Source organism: Dipodomys ordii, unplaced genomic scaffold (genome assembly GCF_000151885.1).
Source record: "Dipodomys ordii isolate 6190 unplaced genomic scaffold, Dord_2.0 Scaffold11, whole genome shotgun sequence".
In the NCBI taxonomy this organism is placed as follows: domain Eukaryota; kingdom Metazoa; phylum Chordata; class Mammalia; order Rodentia; family Heteromyidae; genus Dipodomys; species Dipodomys ordii.
Genome location: NW_012267227.1, coordinates 17,766,155 through 17,786,425, shown reverse-complemented (window position 1 = coordinate 17,786,425; position 20,271 = coordinate 17,766,155). Strand labels below are relative to the sequence as shown.

The following is a 20,271-nucleotide window of genomic DNA, read 5'->3' as shown; positions in this document are numbered from 1 at the left end:
CGGAGCCGCCTGGGCCACGCACGGCCCGCGCCTCCGCCCGGCGGGGAGGGCGCCTGGGCCCGGCCCGTGTCTGTCCCGAGTGGGAAGTCCATCTCCTGCCTCTCCCCTGCCTGCCTGCCGGCCGGGGAGGGGGAGACGCCGCAGCCTCGGCTGGGGGGGGCGGTGAGAGGGGTTGGAGCGGGCATCTTGAAGTAAGGCTGAGACTTCATGGGCTGGGCATTGTGGCCTAGAGGGCGGGGAGGGGGGTGCCGAAAGTCTTCTGTTGGAGGAGAAGGAGGGGGTTCTGGAAGTTGAGCCTGCCCCTCCAGGAGGACGGAGAGCTGACTGCTAAGAAACAGGAGAGGATTCTGGGAGCCAAAGGCCGGGAAAAGAACACCTGTAGGGGACAGGGGTTGCAGGCTGTGTGTGTAGGGGGGTCTTGTCCCATACAGGAGGAAACGGAGGGAAGAAGCAAGCTGTCCCGGGCAGAGCACAGGATGGCTGAGGGGGGTCTGGGTGCAGATGGTGCTTGCTAGAGAGATTATAGGCCCAGGAGCCCCCCTCCTCGGGGCAGCTCCGGGCTCTGGGGGTGCCCTGCTATGGAGCTGGGGCTCCCCAGGTGGGGAGCATGCACCTTCCCTTTGTCTTTTTGCGTTTTTGAAAGCCTTTGGTCAGGGCTTTGCTGATTTCTTTTCATAATGTCGTTGAGCGCTGCTGACATCAGTGATGGACACACCACCAGGCCTCCCGGGGGGGGGGGGGGGAGGGCTGCGCATGCTCATCTTCACATGCAGGAGCGAAGCAGGAACCCAGGCCAGGGACCCCTGCCCTGTCCCTCCTCCTGAACCCTGTCCTCCCTAGCCCGGAGCTGGATCCCTTTGGAAATTTCCCTCTGCTGGAGCTAGGCTACCCCCCATCCTCCCCTGCCCCCAGCTGGCCGGGTGGCAGGCCCGTCCCAGGCCCCGCAGCCTTTGCTCTGACTTCTTCCCTGCACTCACTGTGTTCCGAACAGAAAAGAAACAGCAAAGCTGAAAAAAAGCTGAGACTTTGCTGTGGAGCACAGAGGCACCAACAGCCGGAATTAGAAGCTGTCGCTTGGGGAGCTGAAGGCTGACAAGAGAGGGAAGGGGGCAGGCAGGCGCCGCGCTCACCTCCCACCTGCCCAGCCTCTCCCCTGCAGCCCCCTGGCTGGCAAAAGGGCTTCCTCCCAGAGACGCCTCGGCCTCTGAGTCTGTCACTCTGTCTGCATGCTCCCCCCCAGGTCCCCTTCTTTCCTTTTCAAGTGTCACCAGCCCCCTCACCCTGTCACGTTGCACACCAGCTCGGCAGGGCTGGGCCTGATGGCACGTGCTGGGAGATCCAGAGCTGCTTGGGGGTGCAGCGGGGGGGGGGGGTGGAGTGAGTCAGCAAGGGGCCTGGGCAGGGGCAGGGACCCTTTCTCTGGTAGGAAAGGCAAGGTAGGCCCGACGAATGGGAAGAGAGGCTGGCGTGGTCCCACAGGTGCCCAGCAGAGTGGGGGGGGCAGGTGCCCTTCACCCAGCCCAGTGTCCCCAGGGGGATAGCAGCTCTTCCTCCGCATGTCCCCTGTGGCCGGTTTCAGTTTGTCTCCAGAGCTCAGCGATGGCATTTGCCCAGGGGACAGATGGGCAGGGACATAGGTATCCAGGCGTGCCCCACGGGAAGAAGCTGCGTGGAGCCCCCGGGAGGAGGCCTGAGTGCGTGCTCCACCGCATTGCTGGGCTGCCCAGCACCGGCCCGGGACACAGACTCTGCCCAGCCTGGCAAGAGGCAAGCAGAAGGCACCTTCTGTGTGCCCTGTGTTCATCCACAGCAACTGGCTGCTGTCCAGTGGGCTGCGTTGGCACTGGCCCCTGCCTGGCTCCGGCCCCAGCTCCGGCTCCCACCCCTCACCTGGCTGTGTCCCCCTAGGCTGAGACCCTCATTGTGGGGAGAGGAGAATACAGGGCCACAGACTGACCCGCTGGAGATTTGAAGTCGGGATACCAGGATGGCTGATTGCAGCCAGGTTTTAGTCCTGTGAATGAGTGGCCCCCACCTCCCCCTGCAGCTGGGCCGGGCAGGGCCCCTGAGGTCAGGCGAGGGGGGGAAGGGGGCGGGTGTCCTTGTTTGTTTTCCAAAGGCCCCAGGTGTTCTCAGCAGAGGGCATCTGCTGTGTCTAAGAAAACAACCTCTTCCTGGCACACACACACACACACACACACACACACACACACACACACACACACACACACACACACACACACACCCCCTCTGGCAGCATCAGTCCCCTTGGGACTTGGGCTGGTACTGGCGAAGCAGTGAGTGGCTGCCTTCAGGCCCCCCCTTACAGCACAGCTATTTCCGAGGCCTTTGTGTCTGGCCCTCTAGGGTATGTCTTTGGTGGCCCAGGTGACTTGAAGGTTTGGGGCCCCTTTGTGGTAAGTGGGCCCGGGCGATGGGGGCCCCTGCGTGCAGGTGGAGGAGTGACACCTCCTTGTGGCTCTGGCTACAGGGCCAGCAGAAGGGGTGGCAGCTCCTGCTCCAGGCCAGAGCTGGGCCATCTGGGGGTCCTGGGAGAGACGTTACTCTGGGTTCAGATCCCAAGGGATTTTTTTTCTCCCTTCTGGGCAGCTTCAACGTAGGGGCCATTCTGTTACCCCCAGACTCCATTTCCTAACCCTAGAATAGACAGCAGCTTCCAGCAGGGATCACAGGATCAGGATTTAGTAGGAATAGGAAGGAGAAAAATAAATAAGCCTCATACATGCAGAAGAGCAAAAGGCGCTGGCATGCCAGGCCTGGGAGCTGGGCTCAGGGTGGGCCATGGGTGCACGGCCGGGGACAGTCAGCGGGGACAGTGTTCCACGTCACCTCCCGGGCTCCATCAGGCAGAGGTGAGGGCGGGAGCCCCAGCCTGGGTCCGGGGAGCAGCTCGGAGGCAGCGCCAAGCTCTGCCTCAAGTATCAGAGACGGCTCTCCTGCGTGTCTGCCTTGTCTGCGCGTGGGTCCCGGGGGGCCGGCCCCGTGGAGGCCTCGGGCTTGTCCTCGGCATCCGAGGGGCAGCTGACCTTGAGGCAGGCCCTCACCAACTCCTTCACCTCCGCCTCCAGGTCCTTCATACTGGCTTCATACTCTGCCAGAGCCGCCTGCTGGAACTGTAGGACCACTTGGCTAAGGAAGACATTCGACCCCACACCCCCCTTTCCCTGGATTGTGGAACAAGATTCCCAGGAGACGGCCAGGAGGTAAGAGTTACCCGGCCCGTGGAGGAGTCTCTCAAAAGAGAGACCAAGCACAGGGATCTGCGGAGCCGGCTTATGTGAAAGAGCCTCGAGGCCCCTTCCCCTGACCCCTGGCAGAGCCTGGAGCTGGGCCTGCACCCACCCCCAGCCCAGCCGCCTCCTCTGGGCCCAGGCCAGTGTCCGTCACCTGCTTTTCCATCTCCCGGATTTTGCCCAGGCAAGCCGCCTGCTTCTCCTCCAGCTTCTCCTGGCTCCGCTCCAGGGCCTCTGTCATCTGGATGGAAGTGAGAGGCAGGGAAGCAGCTGGCACAGACGGGCGTGCTGCCTTGGGATCCAGTTCTAATCTCAACTAACCCACTCTGAAACTTGGGGGGGAAGGACCTGGGGCCCCCTCTCCCCAGGGGAGGGGGGGGAAGCGCGTGTTTGGGAAGGACCACCCTGGCGCACCTGCCTGACGGCCTGCACAACTTCCTGGATGTGGGAGTTGTTGATCTCTCTCTTCAGCCTGTTGGTGAAGTCATTTCAGAGAGGGCCTTGCAGAGGGGCAGGGGTGCCCTCCGCCACCCAGGTGGGAAGCAGCGGGGGGGGGGACCCAGAGGAGGCCCCAGAAGGGCGGACAGGGCCTCGGGGAGACCTGAGCCCACGTCCTCACTGCCGCAGGTGTGCTGTGTCCTGGGCCACCGCGGAGCTCACCTCTCCTGGGCCATCTTATCCGTGGTGACTTTTGTCATGGCCTGGATCCGCTCCAGCCTCTTGGCCTCCAGCTTTTTCTTCATCTCTTTGGTGTCACTGCGGGGAGAGACAGGCGTGGGGCACTTGTGCCTGGTGGGGAGCGTGCTGGGGGGCAGGGGTCGTGGGTGTAGCCAGGGAGGCGGCCGGCGTACATCTCCCAGGTCTCCTTGAAGGCCTTCAGCTCGGCGGCCTGCCTCTCTTTGGCCAGCTCTGTCATCTTGGTGATTTGCTGTAGGAGAGGACGGACGTCTGGGTTCAGTGAGAAGCCCTTGGTGCCCAGGGCACGGGGGGGGTGCGCCCTGTCCCCCCGAAGCCAGGCACCTCCACCGCGTGCTGCTCCTTGCGCTTCAGGATGCCCTGGTGCTGCTCCTTGCCCTGCAGCCGCAGCTCCTGCTCCAGCCTGGCCTGCAGCTCCTGCACTTGCGGGTCTGTGCCCTCCGGGCCTTCCAGACCCTCGCTGGGCGCCACCCCTGAGGGCTCATCACTGGGCGGGATCCTGCCGAGGACATGTGGGGCGGGTCCCGAGCTTGCAGGGGCGAGGCTGGGGGCAAGGCGGGGACGGGGCGCCGCCCGCCCGCGGTCCTTACCTCTTCTTCCGGGAGCCCTTGTTGGGCCTCAGCCGGCAGCCCGTGCCCCGCAGCCCCAGCTCGGCCAGCTGGGCCGCCCCGCGCTGGAGCAGCTCCTCCCGGCGCCGCGCCCCCCGCCGCTCCAGCTCCCGCAGCTCCTTCTCCTGCCTGCGCTGCAGCTTCACGAGGCCCTTCAGCTCCCGCAGCTCCTCGGGGCTGGCCGTCTGCGGCTCTGCAGAGGCCTGGTTGAGGCCTGTGCCCACCCAGGCAGCCCACCCCGTTGGCTGAGCATCCCCCCCCACCATGTGCCCCAGTCCTTCTCCAAGTTCACCCCTCACTCAAGATCAGGGGGCCCAGCAAGTCTCACCCGCAACTTCTTTCATGGCCTCTTCCCTGGCCCGGGCTGCCGCAGGAGCACAGGATGGGCGGAGGCTTTGGGGAGCCCGTTGGCTCTGGTTAGCTCCTGAGAGAGGGGGACTGTGGGTACTATTGACCCCAGGTCACTGCCTTAGCCTGCAGGGCATGGGGAGAGGGCCCTCTGCCGGCGAGGAGGCATGAAGCACCCACCTGCTGAGCCATTGCTGGCGGAGGCTGAGGCCCCATTGACCTGGTGGGCACCCGGACCCCCGGGCAGGAAGGGCGTCTGTGGAGGTGAGAACAGTCCGGTCTTCCTGTCGTTCATTCACAGACAGGCCTGGAAGGGTCCTCTCCCACCCCAGACATGAATGCTGGGGGGTGGGGATGGGGTCCTAAAACCAATATGCTGAGAAGCTCTGGAAGCGCGGTGAGACCCGGCTACGAACACCACACACACTGGCATGCCTGCCTGAGGAGCAGCTTGGGTTACGGGGCTTCCGTTTACCCGCCACGCGCAGGTGCGTCCGCGCTGCCACCGCGGGTTACCGCTGGCTCGTCATCAGCAAGCCCCCTTCCTCCCACCAGGGCCAGGCCACACACACCTCAGGCAGACTTCCCAGGGCCTCCTTGAGCTTCGCCGCCTTCTTATCGTGGGCACTGAAGTACTTGATGGGGTTGGCGAGGGCCACGGTGAGATCTGAGGGCACAGGTGTTACCAGCCTGGGTGTGTGGGGGAGGTCAGACCCGAGGTCCCCAGGATCTTGTCCCTCCCTGGCGTCTGGCTTGCTCGCTGCCGGGAAGGAGGACAGGAGGACGGAAGGCCTCTACGAGGCCCTGGGCCGCCTTCCCTACCTGCCCAGGTGTCGGGGATGTAGTCCTTCATCTCCAGGAAGATGAAGAGCGCGGGCATGGTGAGGGGCATGTTGCTCTCGCTGTGCAGGCACAGGTGATGGTAGCCTGTGGGTGGTGAGGGCTGGTGAGCCGGGGCCGGACACTGCCTTGGCTGCATGCCACCAGTCCAGCGCTTAAGACTCTTGGATTGAGTCAGAGAGGCCAGGGTCTCGGGCCGGCACTGCACCTAACTGGCTATGTCACTTTAACTCGGGGACTTTGCCTGTGAAATGGGGGTTCTGGCATCTGCCTTGTGGAGTTAGTACTGCCTGCCTTTGCCGGGCGCCGCTGGTGGCTCACGCCTATCATCCTAGCTACTTACGAGGCTGAGATCTGAGGATTGTGGTTCAAAGCCAGCCCGGGGCAGGAAAGTATGTGAGACTCTTATCTCCAACAAACCACCAGAAAACCAGAAGTGGCACTGTGGCTCAAGTGGTAGAGCGCTCGCCTTGAGCTGAAGAGCTGAGGGACAGCGCCCAGACCCAGAAACAAGACCAGTGACTCTACAAAACCGTGGACTTCCTGTGAGGTGGGCAGAGGTCACCCCGCTTTGTAATCAGGCTCCCTGGGGATAGCGAAGAACCCTTTCTGTACCAGAATTCAGGGCACTGATGGGGATGATGCGGTGGCCAAGAAACTTGTTGCCTTCCTCCATCACCGCCACCCTGAGGGAGGCCAGCTCGGGCATCAGGATCTGGGGAAGAGTTGGAAAGGGGACGGGCTGGAGGGGGCGCCTTCCCGCCCTGGCTCCAGAAGTCTTCGCTGTCAGGGTCAGAACTCGGCAGGTGGCAGGTGGTATTGGTGCAGACAGGCAGGGCCAGCAGCCCCAGGCTCAGACACAGACACCCCCCCCATCTTATTCCGGGGCTTGTCTCCCGAAATATAGACTAGGGCCAACCAGTGATCCATGGGGACAAAGCACCCCCTCAGGTTCCTATGTGACCCTGAGTCCTGGTAACGTGTGCACACACACACACACGCACACACACCTTTCCTCCTACCTCTACGCAGAGGCCAAGAGGAGGGGAGAGACCCCAGCCTCGCCCTGCTTTGCCCCCCCCCACCTTCTCAAAGACGAAGGGCTCCTCTTTCCAGACAGGGTTGATGGAGTTGTTACTGGGGGACAGCTTGGTGCGATAGCGCCTCTTGGGGTCCCCGGGAAGGCCAAACAGCTCCACTTCCACATAGGTGCGCACGCTGCGTTCTGACAAGAACTGCCCAGAGATCACCTGGGTGAGGAGCAGAGGGCATCCGCCTCAGATCCCTGCCCAGCGGACGGGGCCTCTGCAGCTGAGCCCCCCAGCTCTTGGGAGTTGTGAAGACTCCCCAGACCCCCATTCAGCTCTGGCCGCCAGGGCTCTGTGGCTGAGCTCTGCAGACCGGGGCAGATGGTCACCCTACCTCCCTCTCTGGCCAAGGAAGGAGCAGTGCCCCCCACCCATGCTGGCTGTCTCTCCCCTCCCCCACCCCAGCCTCAGCCCTTCCCCTCGGTTTCCATGGGGACCAAGAAGCAGCCTGAGTGCTGAGGGGGAGGCAGTTTCCAAGGCAACTTGCTACTTACTGCAGGAGCTGGCTGGGGCTGGAGTCGTTAGGATACAGGGAGGGGGGCTGGGCCTTCCTCCTCCAGACCCCAGACCCACCCCCACCCCGCCCCTCCGCCTTCTGTCGGCCTGGGTCCTTGCCGTGATGGACAGAGTGGTGGCCACCACCACGTCGATGCCGTCCACCGCGAAGGGATTGAACTGCTTGTCCGGCCGGCGCATGAACTCGTGCTTGAGGAGGTAGCCGCTCTGCCCGTTGAACTCGAACAATGCCATGTTCTGCTGCATGGGCAGGTCTGGGGGGGGACAGGGGACGGGGCGAGGGGACACCGTGAGGAAGGCCTGGCCCCACACTGCACCCTGTCTACTTCAGATTCTTCCCAACCTGTGTGGTCTTGGGAACAGACAGATTTGGGGTTGATGGGGATGACATGGGGCCAGCCGAAAGCCGGGCCACAGCCAGGCCACAGGCTCCCGCGAGGCCTGAGCTTGCGCATTCATACCCCCTAGTGCCCGCAGTGCCAGGACGCACCAGAGCCCATCGGTGCTTGTGACCCCTGGGCAGAGGGAACAGTGGGGGGGCAGGGGCTGGGGGTGCGCCTCACCCATGGTTTGAAAGTTGAGGGCGACCATCTGGCACCCCGCGTTCCAGAACATCTGGGGCATGTAGTTGGACGAGTCCATGCGGGTGCCCTTGGGGTAAACACGGCTCATCTGCCGCTTGTTGTAGCTAGCCGGGGTATAGGAGAACCTGGGAGCACTGTCCCCCGGCTTCCCGTCCACCCCTCCTCCCCGGCTCCCCAGCCGCGGCCTGGCTTGTGAAGCGTCAAGGATACTCTACAAACTGCACGGAGGCCTTGGACAGCAGGTCGTAAGCCTTGAGCTCCGTGAAGGAAGAGATGATGTAACTTCGGTTCTTCTCTGCTCCAGGGAGAAAGGGGCGGGGTGTCTGCGTCAGGCTGCCCCTCCCTCGCTCCTGCCCTCCCCTTTGGGGCAGCTCTGTGCGGTCAGCGTTCCCACGGACGCTTGAGGATTTAGGAGCCAGCCGCCTGGGATGAGGGGGTAGCAGTGAGGGCCGGGGTCCGGGTCTTGGCGGTGGATGTGCGTGGGGACCGGGCAGTGTGCCATGGACGGCAAGGAGCCCATGCCGTGGATGTGGGGGACGTGCAGGGTGTGGTCAGCGTGCCAGCCTCTCTTCTGAGGTTTGCGGGGAGTGGGGTGCGTGAGAGGTGGCAGGAGCTAGAGGTGGGGTCAGAGGTTGGGGCAGTGCCCGGGAGAATTGAGGGGACCCTTGTGCTCCGGTGGCTTGCCCTGCCTGCTGCCCCCTTCCAGGACGTCTCTCCCCGGGGGAAGGAGCCTTTGGACCTGGCCGGCCTTAGGCCAACAATTCAGCCCCAGGAGCCACAGAACCTGGAAGAGATCGCAGGAGCCGCAGGCAGGCCTGGCTGAGGTGGCTTGTCACACGGCCCGTCGCTGACACACCACAGAGAGCCGTGTCTGTGCCAAGGACCTCAGAGCCATGCCAGGCCACTGGAGCCACCCGGCCTGGGTGCGGGACTGAGTCCCGAGTCCAGGGAGGGGCCTTCCCCTGCCCACACCCGCCCTGCCCGCCTCCCCGCGCACGTACGGGCCGACAGCTCGAAGGAGACGAACTTGGTGGGCTGGATGTAATTGACCAGGCTGGACATCTCCTCATAAGCCGACACCTCCAGACCCGCTGTGCCCTGCGGGCGGGGGGAAGAGGGGAGAGGAAGATAGGCATCGCCCAGACAGTGTCCCCAGCCCCCCTGATGGCCGAGGGGCGCGGGCCCAGCCCCCACACCTCATCTGACTGCATCTTCTTGAGCTCCTCTTCGTCCAGGCTTCCCGACTCTTCCTCCTCCTCCTCCTCCTCCTCCTCCTCCTCAGCAGCCCACACTGACATACACAGCCCTCCTTAGAGTGGGCTCCTCTCCCCCCCACAATCTCCCCCACTCCAGCGAACTTACCTGTGTCTTCCCCAGAGGGAGCACTGGGTGGAGAGCCCCCCTCGGCCTCCCCACCACGCTCCTGGCTGGGGGCCATTGGGCCAGAAAACGGATTCTTCTTGTTCTTGATGAGGATCTTACCCCGGAGGTCCTCAGGACTGGGCAGAGGGACTCCGGGCTTCAGCTGTGGAAAGGGAGCAGTGGGCACCCGTCCTGGGGGGGTGTCCTGTGCTGCTCACCCCCCACCGGCTCCCCCCTCCCGCCTGTCACCACAGCCCCACCTGGCATGGGCACTGATCCATCTTCCCAGCACGCCCTTTCCCACGCTGGCTAAAAGCAGGCCATTATAGCCTTAAGTTTTCCTCTTTGCCACCCCCACTCTTCCTCCAGGAAGCCCTCTGGGATCCTCTGACACCCAGAACAGAGACTACTTGTTATAACAACCCAGGTATCTGTCTGTCTCCTCCTCAGAGGGTGAGAACGAGGGAGGAGGGGGGAGGCAGGGGTTGCCCGTTGCATTATGTGTTTGAGATGAGGTAGCTCAGGCTGGCCTTAAACTCCATTTTCCTGCTTCAGCCTCTCACGTGCAGCCCCTACCCCTGGCTCAGCCGTGTCTCTGTCGCTAAAGTCTAGCACACTCCGTGAGTGAAGGTAACAAGATCCCACAGTCCAGCCGCGTTAATCCCAGTGTCTCTGCCCCCCTCCCACACCCCACTCCAGGCCCAGCTGTCCCCAGCAGAGCCCACTCACGGGGAACTTTTCTAGAGGTTCTGTGAGCAGCGTATCCCCAAACAGGGTCCGGCAGTACTCAGCCATCTTGGCCTGTTGGCGGGGTCTGGGGAGAACCGGAGCGGGCGTGGGCCTGGCAGCTCAGTCCTGGTTCTCGGGGTAACCCCGACATGGGGTAATCCCCCGGGGGAGAGGGGGGACATGGACAGGAGAACCCCAGCCCAAAGAGATTGTGCTGAGACTCAGCAGAGAAGCTCAGGGATGGAGGGTGGGGGTGGTGACAGGCAGGAGGCTGGAGGCCGGGGAAGGGGTGAGGCTGAGGAGGCCTGAGTACGCACGAGTCCACGTGGTTTTCAAAGGACAGGATGACAGGGTAGGGGGAGGTCTTAAAGGCGCTTTCTGCAATGGCTTCCACTGCTTCCTGGAGGGGGGGGAGGACCACCAAATGGGCAAGGCGGCGTTTGGGCTGCCCTCCCCACCCCCGTGGGACCCCAAATTTGGTCAGTACACACACGAAACCCAGTGGCCATGGTGGTCCCCCATTGCTTCCGTCCCCTCCAGCGTCCACCCCAGCGGAGGCCCTCTGGCTTCGCCTCCCCCTCCCTCCCTCAGCGCGCCCCCACCCCCGGCCCGCCCACCTTGAACAGGATGTCTGTGGTCATGGTGAAGCCGTGGGTGATGATGGGCTCCTCGTCCGGGGGCTTCCCCTTCCAGCAGTCCAGCTCCACACAGCGGCAGCCGGCCAGCAGGACCTGGCGGTACATCTCGGCCGAGGACAGGCCTGAGAACTGGCCGGCTGCGGGGGGGGGGCAGTGTCCGTGGAGGGCTGGCCAGTGCCCACGCTCCGCGCTCGCTCTGTCTCGCGCGCAGGGCGGCGCCGGCCTCACCTGTGAGGTACGTGTTGTGGGAGGAGTTGATGAAATAGTGGTTGAGCGGCTGAGTCATGTCCTGGTGCAGCAGGAGCTTGTCCTGGGCCAGCACGCTGTTCTCCGGCCCGCAGAGGAACCACACCATGCCTTCGGGTGACAGCTGGCCTGGGAGGGGGCAGGGGTGGGCGTGGGGGTGCATCAGAGCCATGGGCCAGTCCGGTGGGGGGGGTGGACTGAGGGGCCGGGGCACCCCCGACCCCTCACCTCTCTGCACGTTGATGCCGCTGGGCTCGTACTTGTCGATGAGGCGCTGCACCTGCTCGGGCCGCGCGGGCGGGAAGAGCATGGAGTTGAGCCGGGAGTCCCGCTGCTTCTGGTTGATGAATTTGCTCAGGTGCTCCTTGGTCATGTACGGTTTGGCCTTAGCATGGCTGTGGGCCACAGAGAGACAGGGCCCTGGAGGCCGAGACAGCCCCCAGCTCCCGGGGACACCGGATTCCCACAAGGATGGGGGGTGGGGGGCCGCCCCAGCCCCTCCCCATGTCCAGCCCCCACCCCGTGCTCACTGGGAAGTGAAGATCTCGTCAATTTCTGGCCTCGGACAGAGGTTCATGAGGAAGCTCTTGTAGACGGATTCTGGGAAGTCCTCAGGGTTGATAGCGTCATTCTGGGGGAAGAGCTACCTCGTCACCCCAACCTCGGCCTGCTCACGGCTAAGGCCCACAACCTCGGCTCAGCGCTAGGACTGGACCAGAGAGAGCCGGAGACCGCGGCCACCGCCGCCGTCTCCCGAGCCCCAAGGCTCTGAGTGCTGGGCAGCTGCTCAGCTGGCTTGCTTTAATCCTGGTGTGGGACAGTGGCTAGTTCCTTAGCTGGTATAGAACTGGAACTAAGGAACAATTCAAATGAGGAGGAAAAGCGGTCAGTAGTGTGGAGAGCTGCTTCCGGATCAGGGGATTACCTTTCCTTACGTGAAGGACAAAGTTGCAATATAATATAAACATGTGTGCACATAATAACAGAGCCTTAATATACAGGAAACAAAAACAGAACGGGAGGGAGAACTAAAAATCTCAGCAATGGTATTTAGGGTCTGGGGATGGAGCTCAAGTGGTGGTTTAGCATGTGCAGCATATGCATGCATGCATACACATGCACAGCGTTAAAACCTCCAGAAAAAAGAAAACCCACAAAAGACCCCTCCAAAGGAGAGAGACAATGGACTTCATCAAAATCTCTAACGTTTGTGCTCCTAAAGACAACATCAAGCCGGGTGCCAGTGGCTCACGCCTGTAACTCTAGCTTCTCAGGAGGCTGAAATCTGAAGAGTGTGGTTCAAAGCCAGCCCAGGCAGGAAAGTCCATGAGACTCTTATTTCCAGTTAACTACCAAAAAAAGCAGGAAGTGGTGTTGTGACTCAAGTGGTAGAGCACAAACCTTGAGCAGAAAAGCTGTAGAACCAGCACAAAGAGAGGAGGGGAAGGGAGGGGGGAGGGAGAGAGAAAGTAAAATGACATGGGAGACTGAGGCAGAAGTTTAGACCAACCTGGGCTCCATCGTAAACAAAAACTGAGGGGGGGAGAAAGAGAAAGAAAGGAGGGAGGGAAGGAAGGCAACCCAAGGAGTCGAATGCAGTATTCACAAATCACAAATGAGGTATCTGTTAAGGGTAACTGCAACAAAAAGAAAACCCACTATATCCATAAACTGCTTTGTACAACTACTTAAGAATGATAAGAATTGGGGCTGGGAAGGTGGCTCAGTGGTAGAGTGCTTGCCTTGCATGCCAGAGGCCCTGGGTTCGATTCCTCAGTACCACATAAGAAAAAAGCCGGAAGTGGTGCTGTGGCTCAAGTGGTAGAGCGCTAGCCTTAAGTGAAGAACTGAGGGACAGCGCCCAGGCCCAGAGTTCAGGCCCCACGACTGGACCCCCCCCAAAAAAAAGAATGATAAGAATTATGGGATGGGAAGGGGAAACAAAGGAGGAGGCTACAATGCTTGATAAAAAAAAATGTACTCATTATCTTGCCCATGTAGTTGTAACCCCTCTGTACAGTATTTTCACAATAAAAAAAAAAGAATGATAAGAATTAGGGGCTGGGAATGTGGCTTAGTGGTAGAGTGCTTGCCTACCATGCATGAAGCCCTGGGTTCGATTCCTCAGCACCACATAAAAAGAAAAAGCCAGAAGTGGTGCTGTGGCTCAAGTGTTAGAGCGCTAGCCTTGAGCAAAAGAAGCTCAGAGACAGTGGCCATGAGTGCAAGCCCCAGGACTGGCAAAAAAAGAAAAAAACAGAAGAAGGGCAGTGGGTGACCCATAAGCACATGGGAAGATATTCAGTGCAGTTAGTCACCAGGGAAATGCGAATGAAAGCCACAGTGACAAGCCACCTCACTCCCACTAGAGAAGCATAAATCAGAGCAGCAGTGTGTGTGGGGGGGGATGTGGGAAAACTATAAGTTTTTTTTTTTGTTTTTCTGCTTATGTGGTGCTGAGGAATCGAACCCAGAGCCTCATGCATGCAAGGCAAGCGCTCTACCACTGAGCCACCTTCTTAGTCCCAAAACTGGAAATGTTATACAACGCTGCTAGGATTGTGAAATGCTGTGGCCACTTTAGATAATGGTGTGGCCATTCCTTAGAGTGCTCGATATGGAGGTGCCATATGACCCCACAGTGTCACCTCTGGAAGTCTATAGATCCAAGAACACTGAAAACACAGCTACACAAAACCGTGTGTGCATGTGTTCAGCAGCAGTGTTATTCTTGGTAGGTTAAAAAGTGGATGGAGGGGCTGGGAAGGTGGCTCCATGCTACCCTGGGGTAGGGGCACACACCTGTCTGTCAAGCTAGGGATGTGGGGGGAAACGCTCCTTCTGGGAATAGGGATTCAGAAGGACAGGTGACCTGCGGGGCCACCTGCGGTTTTATTTATTTATAGTGTGCGCAATTCTTAAGCAGCAGAGACTACTGGATGGGGTGCGGACTGTGACCTAGAGCAAGGACACAGCCTGGTGGCCAGAGGGCCTGCGATGGGCTCCACTGAGCCAGGCTTGGCTTCAGGCCCTGTCCACCCAGGCACCAGGCCTTTTGTGTGTGTGTGTGTAGTTGTTAATTCACATAAGGCACCTCATGAAGTGATCCAGCTTACAACTTGTAATTAAAAATGAATGCTTAATTAAGAAGGAAGTTGAAAGTGTGTTTCTGCACTGAGCTGAAGTCTGTGTCCTGGCAGCTTCCACCCTGGCTTCCCTCTGACACCCCGCAGAAATTGTCCCTGCCAGATCTCTGCAGGACACCTCCTGACCCACCCGTCCCGCTGACTTTCTCCTGCTCTTCCAGGCTGAACACATTCACTCCCAGGCTGCACTGGGGGCACAGGCCAAGTCGGCTGTGGTCCTGAGCACCGTCCACCACCCACCACTCTGCCCACGTTGCCAGCGGGGCTCTGCACTGAGTGCAGTTCCACCCCTGGTCCCTTACCTGGAGGGTCTAGGATTTGATTGGCTTTTCCAGCTACCAATGGGATGATGATGTGGTGTTCTGCCCTCCCCATGCACCAGCCCCACCAAGCCCCTGTCCTAGGGGTAGAATGAGCAGGACAGGGGGCCGCTCACCTTGCCCTTTGCCAGGTGGCAGGCACTGAGGGCAGCTTCGACGCGCTTGCGGTCGGCAGGAAACATCTGGAAAAAACTGAAGGGGCCCAGAAGGGCAGCGGGCAGAGGGAGAAGGCGTGCCCCATGCCCGCTGGGGAGCAGGTGGGAGGAGGGGAGGGAGGGGAGACTCACTTCTTCACAGGAATCTTCCCCTCGGGGTTCACCTGCATCTTCAGCTTCACCAGGCTGGGGGCGGGGGAGGGACAGGGCAGCCTGTCAGGTCACAAAGGGTGTGCCCAGCTGGGGGGGGACTGGGGGAGGGACAGGACTTACATCTTATCCAAGAAGGTGCTGCGGGGCGCGTTGCTGGTCAGCGGGTGCTTAGCCAGGGCCAGCAGATCCTCAGCCCAGTCCTGCAGGAGCCCAGAACCCAGTGGGTCAGGCCGTGGACACCCCAAGTCTGTCTATCTGGCCGTTGCCCAAGCCCAGGCCAGCAGCTACACACACACACACACACACACACACACACACACACACCTTCCCCAGCAGCTACACACACACACACACACACACACACACACACACACCTTCCCCACGTTCTCCTTGTAAGAGACGAAATTGTGGAAGGTGAGCTCCACCATGTCAGGGCCCGACACCACGGTGAGCGCCTTCAGCAGGAAGTGGTTGTCGGGGAAGTCCATGTTGAACACGTCCCGGAGCTTCTGGCTCTGCAGCGAGGGGTGGACGGTGAAGGCCGCGGGTGCTCTGTCCATCCCTCCCCACCCAGCCACTTCAGCTGCAGGTCACTGGGGGACAATCCTGTCCTCCAAGCTCATCCCTGGCTCTGCCCAGGGGTAAGAAAGACAGGCCTGGGGAAGAGAGTTGCCAAGGTTCTGGGGTTGAGGCTGCTTCTGTCCTTCTACCCAAGTGCATACCCCAGCCCCCCGGCACAGGCCGGGCTGGGAGCAGACGTGCGCGCGCGGCATTTGGTTCAGGCAGGGCTCCTCGCTGCCCGGCTGGGGCACCGGCTCGCCACCCCTGCAGGGACTTCCCCGCCCCATGGGCCTGGCGGCGGCATGCAGCCTAAACCCGCTCACCTTGGGCGTCTTGGCGAACTTTCCAAAGCGGGTGTCTCGAATGCTAGTGATATCCAGAAACTCCATCTCCTGGGAAAAGGCAAAGAGCAAAGGGGCAAAGTAGGATCCCCCCCCCAAAAAAAATAAAAGCAGGCCAAGAATGAAGAACAGGGAGCGGGGAGCGTGTTCACCCCTCGGATGGTAGCCCACAGCCCTTTCAAGAGGACTAAGACTTCCTGGGGCCATCTGCACCCCAAGGGGCCCCTCTTCACACGGATGCTCTATGCTGCCTGTCTGTCCATCCATCCGTCTCCTCCAGGGCATTGGCTCGTTGGGTAGGACCTCTGTAGTACCGGCCACCTCACCTTGCTCTGATGCGTCCAGTATAAGTAATAGCCCTTGGGGTCCACACGGAGGATAACCGGGGAGGCCAGCGTGGTGTCCTGCAGGGAGAAGGGGTCAGCTCTCTGCTGCCAGCCTTTGAGCCGGCTTCCCTGAGCCAGTCCACCACTTTCCTAGAGATTTGAGAGTGTTCCCCTCTGTTCCAATAGGGGAGAGGGATTGGTAGCTGAAAGAGAAGAATTTCACCTCGAAGCCACAAGGTAGCCCCCCAAAAGACAGTCTTGAACTCTACCTCACCAGGCTCCAGAAGTAGAATGTTTCTCCTAGACACACGTCGCTACTACCAAGTAGCTTGACGCTGTAGACAGCTCAGAGCCCAGACTCCTGTACCCACAGCCAAGGCCCCACACAGACCAGCTACAGCGTAAGCACCCTGTGCCCCGCCCTCTCCCCATGAGCACCCCAAGCTTTCATCCCACTGTTCCACAGAGACACCGAGCGGTGCCTCCTCACCTCCAAACCTCCTTGACCCAAAATACCATCAAGGACCCTGCCCACCTCAACCCTGCAAAAGCATTCCCTGTAATACGCTGTCATTCCTGGGCTGCGCGACTCAAGGACCCCAGGTCTGAAACCTAAGCTTGAACTAGACCATGAACTTGGCGCTGGCTTAGTGCTTGAGCTTGGAGTTTGCTGAATGAGTGAATGAATGAATGAATGAATAGGCACTTTCCTTCTAAATTCCTGTCTTGCTCGCAGGAATGTCGACTACCTATTATTTTAATAGTCTTTGCATAAATGCATACACATATGTAAAACGAGGTATTACAGTTGGACTTCCCAACCAGGCAGAGGAGAGTTGCGGCAGGCCACACAACCCAGTACAGAATCTACCAAGGAAATGATTACAGAGGAGTTCCTGGGTTATGCCGGGCGGTGTCACACACTCCTGTCACCCAAGAGCAGCACCCAGCCAGGGACATGCCTGTTCCGTCAAGCCAGGGTCTAGGGGATACACAATGTCCCAGCCTAGGAGGACAAAGGGACCAAGCAGGTACCCGGGTCAGGGAGAAAGCCACCCAGCCGGTCCCTACCCCTGGTGACCCCACGTCCACTCAGTTACAGAGTGGAGAGGGACAGCTTCACTTTTCATGCTGAGTAACTTCCCTCATTCCCCGGGGATCTGGGACGTGCCAGCTGAGTGCCACTTTAGTGCCATCCCATGCCACGCCAACCCCAATGCTCCTAGGGAAACAAGCACCTCACCTCTGCTTCCCCTAGGAGCCCATCCCGTGCCCTCCTCCTGCTCATCACCGGGCAGGCCCCGCCCTCCTCTCAGCCCTTGCTCTTCCCGGGGTCAGCCCGGCATCCTCGCACACCAGACCAGCCCCTGAAGGGGGGGGTCCCCCACCCCATTCTTCCCCTTACCCACGAGCATCATGCACCAAAGGCAAAGTGTTCAGGGTCCACGGGGAAGTACGGCCCAGTTTAAGAAGGAGAAGATGTGGGTTTAGGACAAAAACTTCCCTTCCCTTGAAGAAGGTTGGCGGTGTGTGTGTATTTGTGTGTGTGTGTGCGTGCGCGCGCACGCGTGTGCAGTGGGGGCAGGGGAGAGGAGCTGAGTCCAAGAAGAGGAAGCAGAACTCAATTGGGGTTTTCGCTTGAGTTGGGGGCAGGGGCGTTTGGGGGGTGCCAGGCTGCAGCTCCGGAGGGCTTCCCTTGGCAGCACAGGCCCAAGGGACCTCATGGGCGTCATGCGGAGGGGTGAGTCAAGCAAAGGGGAGTCTGGAGCCCCTCTTTCTGGGCCTGTCTAGTTCTGGGGTGCTCTTTCATCAAGGCGGAAGCCAGGAGCAGCGTTCCCTGTTCATAGGAGTTGGGGGGCAGGCAAGCCCAGATCCAAAGCAATCGCCTCCCATGAGCCCCTCTTCTTGTGGATGGACTCAGAGCACAGGCGCCCGGTCCAGCCTTGTTTATCCAGGCTGCGGTGCCAGCTGCCTGGACAGGCGCCTGGATTGTCAGAGACATAAACCAGCCCTCTGCCCAGGGCAGCCCCGGCCCCTCCCTGCCCGGCCCCCCGGCCCCGACTCACATCATCCCACTTGATGAAGCGCTCTCCTTGGCTCAGATAGGCCTTCACCTGCGGCGGCTGCAGGACAGGGCTGAGCAGAGACATGGTGCTGGACACGGGCCGGGCAGGCGGGAGGAGGGACGGAGGAGGAGGGCCAGCAGGAGGGGGGCCAGGCTGGGCCTCACATGGCACCCGCCCAGAGTGGGTCCGGAAGTCTGGGTGCTCTTATATCTCCTAGGGTGGCCGTGGCTGCAAGCAGGGGTCACAGCTCCGGGCAGAGCCCCCCCTCCGTTTATCTGCCTTGTAAATCAGCCTCCTCCCGACCTGTCTGGAATGGGGGGCTGACCCTGCCCCTGCGTAAGGAGGGGCCCTGGCTCCCCTCCTGGAAGTCCCCGCCCCGTGCCCTATGCCTCTGCACTTCCTGCTGGGGCTTCCTTCCCTGCGGCTCCATCTAGGGGTTCATCCCTGCCCAGAGGTGGCCCCAAGTCCTGGAGGCCAGCAAGGGGGTACCATTGCCCTGGCCGGGATGGAGGGAGGATACAAAGAACTCTTCGGGGAAAGACCCTCCACAGGGGTGAGGTCCGGCGCAGGGGCTCTGTCCCCCACAATGTGGGGCTCCCCGAGAGAAGAGCTGGAGAGTGGGGCTGAGGGTTTGACGCGGCAGGGAGAGCGTTTTGAATAAGCAAAGTGAGCTGATCTCCTGGCTCATCTTTCTCAGTGCTTCCTCCCCATGGAAATGAGGGCCAGATGGAGGACCCGTGGCCTTCACCCCAACGCACTTCTTGGGGGGCCTTCGGCCTGGCCTAGGCCTGGAACCTTTGCCCACCAGCCACAGCCCAGCTTGAAGCAGGCACACTTCCTCTGCTCCAGACCCAGAGGCCTCCAGATATCAGGGCAGGGGACCCAGCTCTGAACCCCACTGAGGGTATGTGCCCCCCCACGCCCCATCCCAGGAGGCCAACCCCGGCCGATTTCCTCTTTAACTCACTCCTCTTCTGGCCCTTGTCAGCCCACCCGAGAGGCAGGGAGCTCTCCCCGCGATTTCCTTCCCCCTTCCAGCCCTGGTTAGACGACCCTCAGATGCCACCAAGGGCTCTGTGGCCTTCTAGAACTGTCTCACAGGTCAGGGACAGTATGGGGAGGGCGGGTGAAGGGAGGTAACCCTTCTAGAAGGGTAGAATAGGCTAAGGCTGGGGGGATCCTAGCATAGACAATTTGTGTGTGTGTGTGCGCATGCGTGCGCGCATGTGCCAGTACCAAGGCTTGAACTTAGGGTCTCTCCATTTTTCCGCTCAAGGCTGATACTCTCCCACTGGAGCCAGAGTTCCATTCCTGCTTTTTTTTTTTTTTTTTTTTTTAATGGTTATTGGGAGATAAGAGTCTCATGGACTTTGCCCTCAGCTCTGGCTTTGAACCTGGATCTTCAGATCTCAGCCTCCTGAGGAGCTAGGATTACAGGAGTGAGGCACCAGTATTGGGTGCAAATTCTAAGACCAGGGTGATGGAGACTGGGGCAAAGCCCATTTGGGCTCCTGGACACAGAAGCTGCCGCAGGTGACAGGTGCCCTAATCCGTTCTCACACACGTCCCTGCCCCCTCCAGCCGCAGGTGCTCCTGGGGGCTCCTTGGGAACCCCCCGGCCCCCCCCCCCCGTCTCCCTGTGCTCAGGTTCCCCTCTGTTTGAATGGACTTTGCAAGGGAAATCCCTGTCCCTTCCCAAAGGCCATGCACCTGCCACCTGCAGTGGGCCCATCCTCACTCCCACACTCCCTCCCTTCCTCCGGCCTTCCCTGAAGCCATCTCCCCCCCTTCTTGGATCTGGTAAGACAACTCCTCCCTTTTTCTCCCTCACCCTGGGGAAGAGCCAGGGTCATTTCCAGGCTTTCAGGAATCCTCACACTGATCCTTTCCATCTTGGATTCTGACACCACAGAACAGAGACTCCTAACAGGACCCCGGAGCTCACCTGTGACTTGCGTGAGCGCCTGGATGCCCACATCCTGAGTTCCTGCAAAGTCAGTTCCTAAGAAACCCAATCAGCCAGGCGAGCGCTGTACCACTTGAGCCACAGCACCACTTCCGGTTTTCTGGTGGTTCATTGGAGATGAGAGTCTCACGGACTTTCTTGCCCGGGCTGGCTCTGAACCGTGATCCTCAGATCTCAGCCTCCTGAGTAGCTAGGATTACAGGCGTGAGCCACCGTGACCTTTTTTTTTTTTTTCCTCTTTAAATCAAAGGTGTTATTTAGGCGTTATTTAGGTTGCCTGGCATGGGCGTGCATCCTTATAGTGGCAGCTCTTTAAGAGCCAGAAGTA

At 60.4% G+C, this 20,271-nt stretch overlaps 1 protein-coding gene across 1 annotated transcript; it reads right to left on the bottom strand.

The window, feature by feature from the left end:
- Positions 1–2,812: 2,812 nt before the first annotated feature.
- On the bottom strand, positions 2,813–18,333 carry Plcb2 (phospholipase C, beta 2). Its single transcript, XM_013010200.1, has 32 exons — positions 17,978–18,333; positions 15,912–15,989; positions 15,568–15,636; positions 15,058–15,198; positions 14,804–14,883; positions 14,663–14,716; positions 14,492–14,567; positions 11,440–11,540; positions 11,138–11,304; positions 10,892–11,038; positions 10,643–10,800; positions 10,343–10,425; positions 10,026–10,110; positions 9,297–9,459; positions 9,131–9,225; positions 8,936–9,032; positions 8,145–8,229; positions 7,914–8,038; positions 7,450–7,604; positions 6,832–6,996; positions 6,362–6,461; positions 5,729–5,833; positions 5,479–5,573; positions 5,087–5,162; positions 4,887–4,982; positions 4,541–4,751; positions 4,275–4,449; positions 4,106–4,182; positions 3,915–4,010; positions 3,669–3,726; positions 3,409–3,495; positions 2,813–3,134 (listed from the first exon to the last, which is right to left on the bottom strand). The coding sequence occupies exons 1-32, from the start codon at positions 18,059–18,061 to the stop codon at positions 2,943–2,945; spliced, it is 3,576 nt and encodes a 1,191-aa protein (XP_012865654.1). The 5' UTR covers positions 18,062–18,333; the 3' UTR covers positions 2,813–2,942.
- Positions 18,334–20,271: the final 1,938 nt, after the last annotated feature.

Excerpts from the sequence above, each read along its gene's own strand:
- Plcb2 (XM_013010200.1), bottom strand. The coding sequence starts at position 18,061 with ATGTCTCTGCTCAGCCCTGTCCTGCAGCCGCCGCAGGTGAAGGCCTAT. Across the intron at positions 15,990-17,977 it reads GCTTCATCAAGTGGGATGAT|GACACCACGCTGGCCTCCCC; the intron begins GTGAGTCGGGGC and ends TTCTCCCTGCAG. Across the intron at positions 8,230-8,935 it reads CTCCTTCGAGCTGTCGGCCC|AGAAGAACCGAAGTTACATC; the intron begins GTACGTGCGCGG and ends TCCCTGGAGCAG.